This window comes from Erinaceus europaeus, chromosome 2, assembly GCF_950295315.1.
Source record: "Erinaceus europaeus chromosome 2, mEriEur2.1, whole genome shotgun sequence".
In the NCBI taxonomy this organism is placed as follows: domain Eukaryota; kingdom Metazoa; phylum Chordata; class Mammalia; order Eulipotyphla; family Erinaceidae; genus Erinaceus; species Erinaceus europaeus.
In genome coordinates, this window is record NC_080163.1 from 9262822 (window position 1) to 9278335 (window position 15514).

The 15514-nt window shown below is 50.1% G+C and overlaps 1 protein-coding gene across 6 annotated transcripts in view; it reads right to left on the reverse strand.

The window, feature by feature from the left end:
- LOC107523593 (zinc finger protein 211-like) overlaps positions 1-15514 on the reverse strand; it is a 50967-nt gene that overhangs the window by 15555 nt on the left and 19898 nt on the right. For 4 of the 6 annotated variants that reach the window (XM_016195079.2, XM_060176690.1, XM_060176700.1 and 1 more), the window contains 2 exons: positions 2551-2589; positions 1957-2083 (listed from right to left, as the gene is read on the reverse strand). In XM_016195079.2, the coding sequence (XP_016050565.1) occupies positions 1957-2083; positions 2551-2589 (166 nt within the window). Of the gene's footprint in view, positions 1-1956; positions 2084-2550; positions 2645-4452; positions 4628-15514 lie in introns of those variants that run through there. The other 2 variants (XM_060176718.1, XM_060176727.1) reach the window with 2 other exon arrangements.

Here is a 15514-nt window from a genome sequence, read left to right on the forward strand (position 1 = left end):
CGAACCGGGATCCTTATGCCGGTCCTTGTGCTTTGCGCCACCTGCGCTTAACCCGCTGCGCTATAGCCCGACTCCCCCCACCCCCAATGATTTTTTTTTAAAGAAGGGAATTATGACATAAGGTCCAATACATATACAAAGTGAGGCAGACCACATGGGCAAGGACCGTGACTGAACACTGCACTCACAGGAGATGTTCTTAGCAGTCCAGCTCACATCAGGCAGGAGGAAGAAGGAGCTGTCAGTGAAAGGGGAGGCTACTAATTAATAGAACCAGCTTCAGATTGCAGGAAGGAAAATGTCCTCTGGATAAAGGCTGAGGATGAGGTGCCGGGTGGTGGTGCACCTGGTTGAGCAACACGTTACAGTGCGAAAGGACCCGGTTTCAAGCCCCTGGCCCCCACCTGCATGGGAAAAGCTTTGCGAGTGGTAAAGCAGGGCTGTGGGTGTCTCTCTGTCTATCTCCTCCTTCCCTCTCGATTTCTGGTTGTTTCTATCCAATAAATAAAGATTAAAAAAAAAAAAAAGATTGAGGATTATAGTCTGATGAGCAGGGACCATGCTACAGGCCGGGGAGTCTGGAAAAGGGCTCTGTAGGACTTTCATGCCCGAGGTATGAGCTGCCAGGTTTATTTATCTTTTTGTAACGTATTTTATTTATGTATTCATGAAGAAGATGGGCACAGAGAAAGAATCAGACATCACTCTGGAGTATGTGCTGCCGGGGACTGAACTCAGGACCTTATGCTTGGCTTAGTCCCCAGCACCACCAGAAGCTACAGCCGAGTAGTGCTTTTGGAAAGGAAAAAAGAAAAGGAAAGGGAGAGAGAGAGAGAGGGAGTGAGGGGGAGAGAGAGAAGGGAGAGGGGGTGCAGGAGGCTGATTTGAGTGCACATGCTACAATGTACAAGAACCCAGGTTCAAGCCTCTAGTGGCCACCTCCAGGGAAACTACCAGCGGTGAAGCAGTGCTGCAGGTGTCGGTCGGTGCCTCTCTCCCTGATAAATGCTTTTAAAAAGATTCACCATCATTACTACTATTGTTATAATTATTATTAATTACCAGAGCACTGCTCAGCTCTGGCTTATGGTGAAGGTGGGGGATTGAACCTGAAACTTTGGAGCCTCAGGCATGAGTGTCTGTCTGTCTTTCTCTCTCTCTTTAAATTCTTTATTTATCTATTGGGTAGAGACAGCCAGAAATTGAGAGGGAAGGGGGTGATAGAGAAGGAGAGAGACAGAGAGACACCTGCAGCCCTGTTTCACCCCCCGTGAAGCTTTCCCCCTGCAGGTGGGGGCCAGGGGCTAGAACCTGAGTCCTCGTGAACTGTAGTGTGGGTGCTTAACCAGACATGCCACCACCGGGCCCCAGGAGTCTCTCTATATGACCATTATGCTATCTCCCCTACCCGGTGTCTCTCTCCCCTCTTGATTCCCCTGCCTGCATCAAATAAATACATACATGAGGGAGGGAGAGGATTGAATGTCATGAGTTGGTAAGTTGCTTGTTATGTATATTTTGCATAATCACAAATAAAAAGAGCCTCGGAGGAGGGTCTTGCAGGAGGCTGCCCGACTGTCTCAGTGACTCGGCTCCCTGGCACGGCGGGCAGGATCAGATGCGGGGCAAGGAGTGACTGGAGGATGTCACTGGCTGCCACAGACAGCCACTGCGCCTCCCAGGTTCCCCGCAGGACAGCTGATCCCGCCGGTCCCTGAGAGGCCCTGGGCCCACAGGTGTTGGGAGATAAAAGAGAAAGAAAGCGGGGCGGGAGACAGCGTCGTGGTGCTGCCAGGAGCCTCTGCACCACAAGCTCTGCACCACAAGGTAATAAAGGGAGAGAGAGAAAGAGAAAGAGAGGGAGGGGGAGAGGGGGGAGAGAGGTGGCAGGCATGCGCTCAGCCCTGAGAGGTCAGATGAGGGTGAGGAGCCCACGGGGCCAGGCGGCCTGCTTACCCAGTGAGGCTGCGAGCGCGAAGTTGTCCCTCATCACGCTGCAGTACAGGAGTCTCTGCGCCTCGTCCAGGAGCTCCCATTCCTCCCAGGAGAAGTGCAGGGCCACGTCCTCGAACGTCACGCTGTCCTGCCAGGACCGACAGGGGAAACCAGGGGAGCTGCACCCCCCACCTGTCCCCGCCACCTAACTGCCACAGCCACCCACCTCCTCCCTCTACTCTAGACCCAAGTCTGCCCCCGCCCCGCCCTGCCCAGCTCTGGCTGGCGGTGCTGGAAGTTGAACCTGCGACTTCAAGAGCCTCAGGCAGGCGCCCTTTTCGCATCACGATATCCTCTCTCCCGCCCCAAGCTGACTCTGACACAGCCCCTGCAATTCTAGGAGGCACCGGGCCTGCCACCAAGTCACTGCCGACACAGGCAGCTGTTTCCACGTTTCCACCTGAAACAGGAATCCTTCTGTGACTCGTCCCCCGGGTGTGAAGCCTGGGGGCTCTGCCGTCCCCGCACACAAGGGCTGGGGGAACCGCAGGTGTGGCGCGGCTCGTGGTGCCCCAGGACCCCCAGGAGGGCAGCCGCGACCAGGGAGGGGCTTACCCGCGCAGGTGCTGGCTGCACTCCGGTCGCCATGGAAACCTGCAGGCAGAGTCAGATCTCAGGAGGAGGCCTTGATGGCGGTGTCCCGGGTCCCCTGGGGCACAGGAGACAAATCTTGGGGTGGACTGTCCAGCCCTGCCCTAGGTGCCTGTCACCTCACCAGGTGTGTGTCCTCAGGCTTGGACTTCACCACCCTCCGCCTCAGTGTCCCCCACCCCAGCCCGTTCCTCTGTTAGCCTTTGGGGGGGCTTTTAAAGAATACTGAAAGCTTTCTTTTCCTCAAGTCTCTTCAGGACTCCCAGGCCTCTAAGAAGGAAGGCACAGGGCCTGGTGGTGGTGCAGCTGGTTGAGCACACGTTATCATGTGTAAAGACCTGGGTTGCAGCACCCAGTCCCCACTTAGAAGGGGCAAGCTTCACAAGTGATGATGCAGCACTACAGGTCTCTTTTTTTTTTAACTTTTATTAACTTTATTTATTGGATAGAGACAGCCAAAACTTGAGAGGAAGGAGACACAGGGAGGGGGAGAGAGAGAAAAACCTGCAGCCCTGCTTCACCACTCATGAAGCTTCCCCCCTGCAGGTAGGGAAGGGGGGGGGTGCTGAACCCGGGTCCTTGCGCACTGTGATGTGTGCGCTCAGCCAGGTGTGCCACCGCTGGGCCCCTCAGGTCTCTCTCTAGCTCCAGTGTCCCCATTCAATTTCTCTGTCAAGTAAAAAATTAAAAAAAAAAAATAAATAAAAATAATAATAAAGGAAAAAATGGCCACTGGGAGGCCGGGTGGTGGCGCACCTGTTAAATGTGCAAGGACCCAGGTTCAAGCCCCTGGTCCCCATGTGCAGGAGGAAGGCTTCATGAGTGGTGAAGCAGGGCTGTCTCTATCCAATAAATTAAAAAATCTTAAGAGCGGAGAGTAGACAGCATAATGGTTATGAAAACAGACTCTCATGCCTGAGGCTCCAGAGTCCCAGGTTCAATCCCCCGCACCACCATAAGCCAGAGCTGAGCAGTGCTCTGGTTAAAAAAAAAAAAAAAAAGGCCACAAGAAGCTGTGGATTCACAGTAGCAGCACTGAGCCCTGTGATATCCCTAAACAAAACAAAACAAAACAAGACAAAGCAGCAGCAGAAAGGGACAAGCCCCTAGTCTGGTGCCAGGAGGCCCCCGGTTTTGCAGATGCCCCTGGCCTGACCCTGCCCTGGCCCCCCAAGCCGGGGACCCCCACCTCACCCAGCTGGGTCCTCTGCACCACCCACCTCCCCCTCAGTGTGACCCCCAGCCCAGGGGCTGAGTCTTTGCAAACCCCCTACCCACAGCCACCTCCCTACCCCTCTTTGGGGGTCAGTCAGGGTCCCCCATCCTCAGCCCCTCTCTGGGGACGTCAGTCAGTCGCGGGCCCCCCATCTTCAGCCCCTCTCTAGGGGTCAGTCTGGGGTCCCCCATCCTCAGCCCCAATCTGGGGGGCTTAGTCAGTCCCGGGGTGCCCCATCCTCAGCCCCAATCTGGGCATCCGTTCTGGGGTCCCCCATCCTCAGCCCCTCTTTGGGAGTCAGTCAGTCCCGGGGCCCCCCATCCTCAGCCCCAATCTGGGGGTCAGTCCCGGGGACCCCATCCTCAGCCCCGCTCTGGCATCCGTCCCGGGGTCCCCCATCCTCAGCCCCGCTCTGGGGGTCAGTCCGGGGCCCCCCATCCTCAGCCCCACTCTGGGGGTCAGTCCCGGGGTCCCCCATCTTCAGCCCCGCTCTGGGGGTCAGTCCCGGGGCCCCCCATCCTCAGCCCCACTCTGGGGGTCAGTCCCGGGGCCCCCCATCCTCAGCCCCGCTCTGGGGGTCAGTCCCGGGGCCCCCCATCCTCAGCCCCGCTCTGGCATCCGTTCCGGAGTCCCCCCCCCAAGGCGCTCACCACTGCTGCACCAGCCGCCGGCCCCGCAGTCCCAGCGCACCTCCCAGGCCAGACTCCCCCGACCCAGGGCCCCGAAAACCCGGAAAAACTGCCACCGCGAAGGGGCCGGAAGTCCCGCTTTCCGGCAGTATGCAGCCGGAAGTGGCGTCGGGTGACCCGGGGTTCCGTGTCCCTGCGCATCAGGGTTCCGGCCCGTGAAAGTTCCGGCCCGCGGTAGGCGCTGGAGTCGCCCCAGAAAAGGGCCCCGGCCTCCTCCTATGGCCGCTGGGAGCAGCTCAGCTGGTGCCGGCATAACCCCGCCCGGCGGCGCCCTGGCCTCTCATTCTCCCCCAGTAAACTAAGCGGCCTGCCTGCCTGTCTGTCTGTCTTTCCCCAGAGCCCTGCTCCGCTGATGGTTGTGCTGAGGATTAAACCTGGGACCTCAGGGCCTCAGCAGGACATCTTTTTGCATAATATGCTACCTATCCCTGCCCTAAAGTAACTTAAAAAAAAAAAGATTTTATTTATTTATTCATGAAGATAATAGGGGAGGGAGGGAGAGAGAGATCCAGACATCACTGTGGTACATGTGCTGCCAGGGACTGAACTCAGGACCTCATGCTTGAGGGTCCAATGCCTTATCCACTGCTCCACCTTCCGGAACACTAAATATATTTAAATTTTTTTAAATATTTATTTATTCCCTTTTTGTTGCTCTTGTTTTATTGTAGTGGTTATTATTGTTGTCTGTCTTCGTTGTTGGATAGGACAGAGAGAAATGGAGAGAGGAGGGGAAGACAGAGAGGGGGAGAGAAAGGCACCTGCAGACCTGCTTCACCGCCTGTGAAGCGACTTCCCTTCAGGTGGGGAGCCGGAGGCTCGAACTGGGGTCCTTACGCCAACTCCCAATATATAAAATATTTTAAAGAGAGAGAGAGAGATCACCAGGTAGCATATGCCTTTGTCATGCATGCAGACAAGCTCTATCTACCCTCAACATCACTTGGAGTGCTGTGGTGTGTCTGCCTTTTCTGCCCTATCTGAATGAAACAGAGAAGTGAAATAGGCGGCCAGGCAGTGGTGCAACTGGTTGAGCACACAAGTTACAATGTTCAAGCATCCAGGTTTAAGCCCACCCCCCCAAACCTGCAGGAGGAAAGCTTCACAAGTGGTGAAGCAGGGCTGCAGGTGTCTCTCCCCACTTCACTCAAGTTCTCTCTGTCTCTATCCAATAAATAAATAAAATATTTAAAAAGAGAGACAGAAGGGGACTGGGTGGTAGTGCAGCAGGTTAAGCGCACATGGCGTAAGGATTCTGGTTTGAGGCCCCTGGATCCCTACCTGCAGGGTAGTCGCTTCACAAGCAGACCTTCACAAGGTCTGCAGGTTTCTATCATCTTTCTCTCCCTGTCTCTGTCTTCCCCTCCTCTCTCCATTTCTGTCTATCCTATCCAACAACAATGACAGCAATAATAAAAATAATAATAACAACTATAAACAACAAGGGCAACAGAGGGAAAAAATGGCCTCCAGGAGCAGTGGATTTGTGGTGCAGGCACCCAGCCCCAACAATAACTCTGGAGGCAGAGAGAGAGAGAGGATAAATAGTACACGTGCATGATCCCAGATCCACAATATAGAAATAAATAGCAGATTGGGCTAAGGATCCTGGTTAGAGCCCACAGCTCCCCACCTGCAGGAGGTCGTTTCACAGGCGGTGAAGCAGGTCTGCAGGTGTCCATCTTTCTCTCCCCCTTTTCTCTCTGTCCTATCTAACAACGATGACATCAATAACAACAATAACTACAAGGGCCACAAAAGGGAAAATAAAAAATAAATACAAATAAATGTTTTTGTATTTTTAGCTTTAGACAGAGAGGTAGAAAGAGGCCACAGCACCAAAACTTCTTTCAAGGGGGCTGGCGGTGGTGCACCCAGCTGAGCACTTACTTTATGCTGGGCAAGGACCTGAGTTCTACCGACATTCCCCAGATGTCCACTTGCAGTGGCAAAGCTTCAGGAACAGTGAAGCAGGTCTGCAAGCGTCTGTTTCTCTCCATCTCCTCTCACCCCACTTAATTTTTCTCTGTCCTATTCAAATACAATAGGGGAAGAACAAAGAAAACAGAAAAAAACGGCCCCTGGGAATGGTGGATTCTTAGTTCTGGCTCCAAGCCCTGATGATAACCCTGGTGGCAATTTAACGAAAAGCTTCCTTAATGTTGGGGAGGACTGGGGGCACTGACATGGCTCATGTGCATGGCTAAGCAGCACACTATCCAAGTGAGCTATTTCACTGGTCCTAAAAAATACATATTGGATCAGTGAATGCATATTATGAGAAAAAGAGACACAGCCAGCTGCCCCCCCACCCTTGGGCCTGGCCATGGCACTTCTCACATGATTCCAGGCTTTGGCAAGGTGCATACCTTATTCAATGAGCATATGGAACTTTTTTTTTTTTTTCCCCTCCAAGGTTATTGCTGGGGCTCTGTGCCTGCACTATGAATCCACTGCTCCTGGAGGCAATTTTTCCCATTTTGTTGCCCTTGTTATGGTTATTGTAGCTGTTGTTAGATAGGACAGAGAGGAATGGAGAGAGAAGGGGAAGACAGAGGGGGAGAGAAAGAGAGACACCTGCAGACCTGCTTCACCACCTGTGAAGTGACTCCCCAGCAGGTGGGGAGCCGGGGCCTTGGACCAGGATCCTTAAGCAGGTCCTTGTGCTTTGCGCCACCTGTGCTTAACCTGTGCGCTACAGCCCGGCCACCAGTACTTTTTTTTTTTAAGGACTTTAGGCACTGTAGGTGCTGGGTGGTGGTGCACCTGGTTGAGCACTCACATTACAGTGTGCAAGGCCCAGGGGTGGTTCCCACCTGCAGGGGGAAAGCTTTGTGAGTGGTGAAGCAGGGCTGCAGGTGTCTCTTCTTTTTTTTTTGGACCAGAGCACTGCCCAACTCTGGCGTATGGTGATGCAGAGGGTTGAACCTGGGGCTTTAAAGTCTCATGCTTGGGAGTTTCTTTTTTTAATATTTTTTGCATGACAGTTTCTTTGCATAACCATTATGCTACCTCCCCCTACTCTCTATTCTTCTCTATCTCCCCAGACTCTCTTGATTTCTGACTCTCTTTCCAATAAATACAGATAGTAAAAAAAAAAAAAAAAAATCTTTACATACAAAAATGTGTTTAAAAAAGATTAAAAAGGAAAGACACTTTATGTGCAAGCCAGGCTGCTTGTTGCTGGTTGCCATCCAGTGTGGGTGTCCCCTGGGGTCTGTTGTGGTCACTGTGTCTGTGGTTACAGGGCAGTGGTCTCGGGTGGCTGAGAGCCATGGGGGGTAGGGGTGGTGGCCACGCTGGGGGCTCCTGGCTGTGGGCTGCTCCTTCAGAAGCCAGGTGAGGGTGCTGGAGCTGCGACCCACAGGCCCGAGTGCAGGGCTTGCTCTCCTCAGCCTCCAGTCGGGCAGTGCTGCCTCTGCATGTCAGGGGCATATTGTGGCTCTCAGCAGCCAGGCTTGTGGAGGCTGTGGGAAACCGACTGTGCAAGATAAGACAAACAGCTCACCAGGTGGAGTGCATACCCTGCCATGTAGGAGGACCCAAGTTCAAGCCTCCAGCACCACAGCTGGTACTAGGGACAGAGGTGCTCTGTGAATGGTGGAATGATATACTCTGCTCTCCTTTCCCTACCTCTGTCTTTATCTCGCTTCTGTTCTACCTGAAATCATAAACAAACAAACAAAAAAAAGTGAAAAATTGATCCCAAGGAGACTGAATCATACACACACAAGGTCCCAACTGTGCTTAATAAGGATTATTAAAAAAAATAACAAGAAGAAGGGAGTGGTATGGACAGGTGACGGCACGCTCAGTTGAGCTCACACATTACAGGGCACTGTTGTTTTCGCCAGGCTGGCTTCACGGGCGGGTAACAGATGACCTGGGACTCATGGCTGGGTTGTACGCAGTATCTCTTTATTCATGCAGGACACAGTGCAATCTAAGCCGAGCTAAGCTAAACTAAACTACAAACAATCTTGTCCTTATAAATATACTAGCCCAGTAGGGTGGGGACAGGATGTGACATAGAGAGGGTGGAGAGAAAAGTGACTGGTGAAAATCAGGGTGTGACAAGGAGAGGGGGCGGAGCAGGCGAGAGAATTCCATCATGGAACCACCAATGCCCTGGAGGGAGGGTGGTGCTTGTTAACAGTGGTTATGTAAATAGAATGAAGTGGTTATGTAAATAGAATAGTGTTAAGCAGGGGGGATTAAACCAAATGAAACAGAAGGGGTCTCATGCATACCAACAGGGCACAAAGACTGAGACCAGGGTTCTAGCCCCTGGCTTCCCACCTGCAGGGAGGAAGCTTCACAAGCAAGTGAATCAGTGCTGTAGGTGTCTCTTTGTCTCTCTCTCCCTCTTTACCTCGCCTTCCCTGTTTATTTCTCTCTGTATCTGTTCAGTAATTAAATAATTAATTAAAGCAATCCATGCAAGACCACCATTTGCATGGACTAGAGAGAAAAATCAATCCACTGGCAGGCTTGTGTTACTGAAGGTGGACTTCTTAACACCAGGCACACAGAGCCACTGGGGAACAACTTGATTTTTGTTTATTTATTTATTACTATTATTTTATTAGAGCACTGCTCAGCCCTGGCTGTTGGTGGTGCGGGAGATTGTACCTGGGAGCTGGGAGCCTTAGGCAGGAGAGTCTCTTTGAATAACCACTGTGCTATCTAACTCCCTCCCTTATTTATTTATTTATTTTTATCAGAACACATTTTTAGGAAATCTTTTAAAATATATTTATTTATTTATTTATTACTGGATAGAGACAGAACTTAAGAGGGGAAGAAAAGACAGAGAGGGAAAGAGACAGAGAGACACCTGTAGCCCTGCTTCACCACACATGAAGCTTTCCCCCGTGCAGGTGGGGACTGGGGGCTTGAACCTGGGTCCTTATGTGTGCACTTAACCATGTGCACCATGGCCTGGCCCTCTCAGCACTAGTTTATGATGGAGCGGGGGAGGAACCTGAGACTCTCAGACATGAGTCTTTTTTTTTTTTTTAATTATCTTTATTGTATAGAGAAATCAGGGACTGGGTGGGTAAAAAGTAAAAGACTCAGGGGTGGGTGGGTGGGTGGGGAGAATACAGGTCCATGAAAAATGATGAATTAAATAGTGGGGGTTGTATTGTTAAATGGGAATCTGGGGAATGTTATGCATGTATTAAAAAAAAAAAAAGAAGTAGAAACGCAAAGCAGAAATTGACTGAGTTTGGAGTATGGCACCAAAGTAAGAAAGCAGAAGTACACTAGAGTTTGCAGTGAGTACCTCCCTAATACTTCCTCTCCACTTTTCCAAGTTTTGGGTCCAGTATTGCTCAACAATTTGTTTGGCTTTGTATGTTAATCTTTCAGTCACCAGGTTCCAGATGCCATCAGGATGCCGGCCAGACTTCCCTGGATTGAAGACCCCACCAATGTGTCCTGGAGCTCAGCTTCCCCAGAGACCCACCCTACTAGGGAAAGAGAGAGGCAGACTGGGAGTATGGACCGACCAGTCAACGCCCATGTTCAGCGGGGAAGCAATTACAGAAGCCAGACCTTCCACCTTCTGCAACCCTCAATGACCCTGGGTCCATGCTCCCAGAGGGATAGAGAATAGGAAAGCTATCAGGGGAGGGGGTGGGATATGGAGATTGGGTGGTGGGAATTGTGTGGAGTTGTACCCTTCCTACCCTATGGTTTTGTTAATTAATCCTTTCTTAAATTAAAAAAAAAAAAGGAAGCTCCACCCAAAAAAAATAATAATAATTATCTTTATTGTATAGAGAAATCAGGGACTGGGTGGCAGCACACTGGGTTAAATGCACATAGTGCAGATAGCCAGAAATCGAGAGGGAAGGGATGGATAGAGAGGGAGAGAGAGAGACACCTGTAGCTCTCATTCAATACTTGCAAAGCTTTCCCCCAGCAAGTAGGAGCCAGGGGGCTGGAACCCAGGTTCTTGTGTACTGTAACATGGGCACTCAAGCAGGTGTGTCACCAGCAGGCCTCTGAGTCTTTTTTGCAAAACCATTGTGCTACCTCCCCAGTCTGAAATTAAGTTCCTTTCAATAGAGGAAGTCAATTATGTAGTTCAAGAAGTACTAATGTGAAGACTGCAGAGCTGACTTACTGAGTTGGGCCTGAGCCTTGCCATGCAGGGGACCCAGGTTCAAGTCTTGGTGGTACAAGGGAGGTGTTAGGGCACCAGGGAAGGCCAAGTTCTGCAGTGTTTCTCCCTCCGCATAACGAGAAAGCAGATCAGTGAAGTCATGCATGTGGGAGATCATGAATCTAGATTGGAAAAAAAAGAAAGGGTGGGGGAGACAGCATAATGGTTATGCAAACAGTCTCATGCCTGAGGCTCCAAAGTTCCAGGTTCAATCCCCTACACCACCATAAACTAGAGCTGAGCAGTGCTCTGGTGTTTCTCTCTTAAAAATAAAATAAATAAAATATTTAAAAAGAGAGAGGGAGAAAGAGAAAGAAACAAAGGAAGGAAGGAAGGGAGGGAGGGAGGAAGCAAGGAAGGAAGGAAAGAAGGGAGGGAGGAGAAGAAAATAAGAATGGGGGCAGGGGTAGATAGCATAATGATTATGCAAAGAGCCTCAAGCCTGAGGCTCCAAGGTCCCAGGTTCAATCCCACTGCACCACCTTAAACCAGAGCTGATCAATGTTCTCCTTAAAAAAAGGAGGAGGGGAATGTGGGTGGAGATAGCATGAATTATGCAAAGAAACTCTCATGCCTGAGGCTCCAAAGTCCCAGGCTCAATCCCAGCTTCACCATCAGCCAGAGCTGAGCAGGAACAAAAACGCCCTCATTTGCAGGGGAGAAAGCTTCTGGAGCAGAGAAACAAGTCACACACGTTACTCTCCCACTTCTTGTTTTTTAAGTTTTTACTTATAAATGGAAACACAGACAAGACCATAGGATAAGAGGGGTACAACTCCCCCACAATTCCCACCACTAGAACTCTGTATCCCATCCCCTCCCCTGATAGCATTCCTATTCTTTATCCATCTGGGAGCATGAACCAAGGGTCACTGTGGGATGCAGAAGGTGGAAGGTCTGGCTTCTGTAATTGCTTCCTCGCTGAGTTGGCAGGTCGATCCATACTCCCAGCCTGTCTCTCTCTTTCCCTAATGGGAAAACCAGAAGAGAAAGTCCTGAGTCCAGCTGGAGCTCTGGGAGTCAGCACATCACAAGGCATTTTTCCAGGCCTTCAAGGACACCAAAAACCAGCCTTGAGGTCCCTTCCCCAAGGGAGGTGGCCGTGGGGGACGGGTGGGGTGGGTCTTCCAGCAGCCTTGCCTCTCCCACCCACTTCCCCCTGCACCTCTCCCTCCAAGTTCACCAGTTGAGCTAAGCAGTTGGGCTGGATCAAGAATCAATAGGACACACACAGGTGGGTGGGACTTCTTGAACACTAAGGGAAGGTCAAGGTCATTTTCTACACTGTCTAGGTCATCTTTTTATATATTTATTTCATTTTAGAGAGAGATTGATTCAAAGATCAGAGCTCTGCTCAGCTCTGGTTTATGGTGGTGCTGAGGGTTGAATCTGGGAAGACAGGGCCTCAGGCATGAAAGTCTTTTGCATAATCAGTAGCTGTCTCCACAGCCCAATGGTCATCTTTTTGAAATATTTATCACAGGAGGAGAGAGAGAAAGGTCCAGACATCAGTCTGGTACACGTGCTGCCAGGGACTGAACTCAGGAACTCATGCTTGAGAGTTCAGTACTTTATCCACTGAGCCACCTCCCAGACCACTGTATATAAATTTTGAGGTGAATTGAAGAGGTATGTTTAGAAATACATTCTCATAACTTAGTGTGTAAACTCTAGTATATCGACCTTCCAGTATAACCCTTACAGCCCCACATCTATCTTTCTTTCCTTACTCCTTTCTCTCTTTCATTTATTTATTTTAGTAAAGCACTGCTCAGCTCTGGCTTATGGTGGTGTAGGTGATTGAACCTGGGACTTTGGAGTCTCAGGCATGAGAGTCTTTTTTGCCTAACCATTATGCTATCTCCCTCCTGCCCCAGCCCAACATCTGTTAGGACTTGGTACCAGCTGCCTTCTCCTTTTATTAAAATATTTTATTTATTTTGTTTTTTAAAAATATTTATTTATTTTCCTTTTTGTTGCCCTGGTTTTTATTGTTGTTGTAGTAATTATTATTATTGTTGATGTCGTCGTTGTTGGATAGGACAGAGAGAAATGGAGAGAGGAGGGGAAGATGGAGAGGGGGAGAGAAAGATAGACACTTGCAGATCTGCTTCACCGTCTGTGAAGCAACTCCCCTGCAGGTGGGGAGCTGGGGGCTCAAACCGGGATCCTTGCGCCAGTCTTTCCACGTGCGCTTAATCCACTGCTCTACCGCCGGAGTCCCTTATTTTGTTTTAATGAGAGATACAGAGAGAAAAAAAACAGAGCTCTGCTCAGCTGTGGTTGATGGTGGTCCTAGGGATTGAACTTGGAATCTCAGAGCCTCAGGCAGAAGAGTCTTTTTATTTATTTATTTTATTGTCTCGAAACTTTACATCAGGCTCAACCTGAAGCTGTTGACTGGCTACGGAAGAAGGGCAAACGCTAGAAGAATTGTCTTTGTTTATTGGGTAGAGACAGCCGGAAATTGAGAGGGAAGGGGTAGACAGAGAGGGAGAGAGACAGAGAGACACCTGCATCCCTGCTTCACCACCTGTGAAGCTTTCCCCCTGCAGGTGGGGACCGGGGGCTCAAACCTGGGTCCTTGCGCACTGTAACATGTGCACTCAACCAGGTGCGCCACCACCTGGCTCCGGCAGAAGAGTCTTTTGCAGAACCATTGTGTTATCTCCTCTGACCTCTACTATGTTAATGGTAAGTACTTTTTTTTTTTTTTTGGCTTCCAGGGTCATCTCTGGGGATCAGTGCCTGCACTATGAATCCCCTGCTCCTGGAAGCTATATTTTCCCTTTTGTTGCCCTTGTTGTTTATTGTTGATATTGTTGTCATTGTTGTTGGATAGGACAGAGAGAAATGGAAAGAGGAGGGAAAGACAGAGAGGGAAAGAGACAGACACCTGCAGACCTGCTTCTCCACCTGTGAAGCGACTCCCCTGCAGGTAGGGAGCCAGAGGCTTGAACCAGGATCCTTATCCACTGTGCTACCGTTCAGGCCCAGTTAAGTATTTTTTTTTTTTTTTTTTTTACTTATTTTTGTGTTTTGTTGGGGCTTCAACACTCTGAGTGATTTTTTAAATTTATTTGTTTTATTTACTTATTATTGGATAGAGATAGAACTTGAGAGGGGAGGGAGAGACAGAGAGGGACAGAGACAGAGAGACACCTGCAGCCCTGCTTCACCACTTGTGAAACTTTCCCCCGCAGGGAGCCAGGGTGTCGTATGCTTTACATTGGTTTGTTCTAGCCCTCCCCCGCCAAGAGAATTAGATCAGTCCAGTTAATTTCGCGGGCCGCTTGGCCCCGCCCCTAGGAAACCCGCCAGAGTTCGAGAGTGACAGAGTTGCAGAGTTCGAGAGAAAAGAGGGTTCCTGAGTTCGAGAGAAAAAGAGAGAGTGCTTGCGCCGCCGCAAAGAGACAGCAGAGTTCTGTTTGGTGATTAGTTTGTCTTAGTTTATGAATCGTTGTTCCTGAATAAAGAAATACAGCTTCCCTGCCCAGCCGTTGTCTCCGCGTCTCTGTTACCCGCCGTGAAGCTAGCCGGTCAGCAAGAGTCTTCCGAATTTTAACAACACCAGGGGTTTGAACCTGGATCCTTGCACACTGTAATGTGTGTGCTTATCCAGTTCCCCACCTGCAGAGGGAACTTTTTTTTTAAAAGAGGGATAGATAGATAGATAGGGAGGGAAGGAGGGACAGTAGGTGGGGAGTAAGGAAGGAACGAACAAAGTTGTCCTGGGAGCAGTGCAATCATGCATGATACTTTGGTGTCACACACAAAAACAGTGTAACAAAAACGTGGAGTGTAAGTTCATTCTACTGTCTTGATTCTCAAAGCTGGGGAGTGACACAATATACCAATGCTGATCTGAAGGTGGGAAGATGGCTCACCTGCTCCTCTGGCTTGCTGTACCCTCAGTCCAGATCTGAAGCCCCAGGGTCACTCAGGAATACGAGGACACTGGGAAACCTTTGTAAGTGGCGAAGCAGGGCTACAGGCGCCTGTCTCTCTTCCTCTCTATCGATCTCCCTTCCCTCTCAACTTCTGGCTGTCCTTACCCAATAAATAATTTCTTTTAAATTAATAAAAAATAATATTACAGGGCATCGAATCAACTGCTTGAACCTCTGAAGCTGCATAATTGAGGAGCCAGGTGGTGGCACACCTAGTTAAGCGCACATATTACAGTGTTCAAGGACCCAGGTTCAAGCCCCTGGTGCCCACCTGTGGAGGAAAGCTTCACAAGTGGTGAAGCTCTCTGTCTCTGTCCTCTATTTCCCCAATCTCCTTTCAATTTCTCTCCGTCTCTATCCAATAATAAATAAATAAAAATATGTAAATATGGGGAGTCGGGTGGTAGCGCAGCAGATTAAGCGCACATGGCGCAAAGTGCAAGGACCGGCGTAAGGATCCCGGTTCAACACCCCCCCTTCCCACCTGCAGGGGAGTCGCTTCACAGGCAGTGAAGCAGGTCTGCAGGTGTCTGTCTTTCTCTCCCCCTCTGTCTTGCCCTCTTCTCTCCATTTCTCTCTGTCATAACAACGACATCAATAACAACAACTATAAGAACAATGAAAAACAACAAGGGCAACAAAAGGGAAAATAAATATATAAAAAATTAATAGGGAGTTGGGCGGTAGCGCAGCGAGTTAAGCGCAGGTGGCTCAAAGCACAATGACTGGTGTAAGGATCCCAGTTCGAGCCCCCGGCTCTCCACCTGCAGGGGAGTCACTTCACAGGCGGTGAAGCAGGTCTGCAGGTGTCTGTCTTTCCTCCTGTCTTCCCCTCCTCTCTCGGTTTCTCTCTGTCCTATCCAACAATGATAACAACAATAATAACTACAACAATAAAACA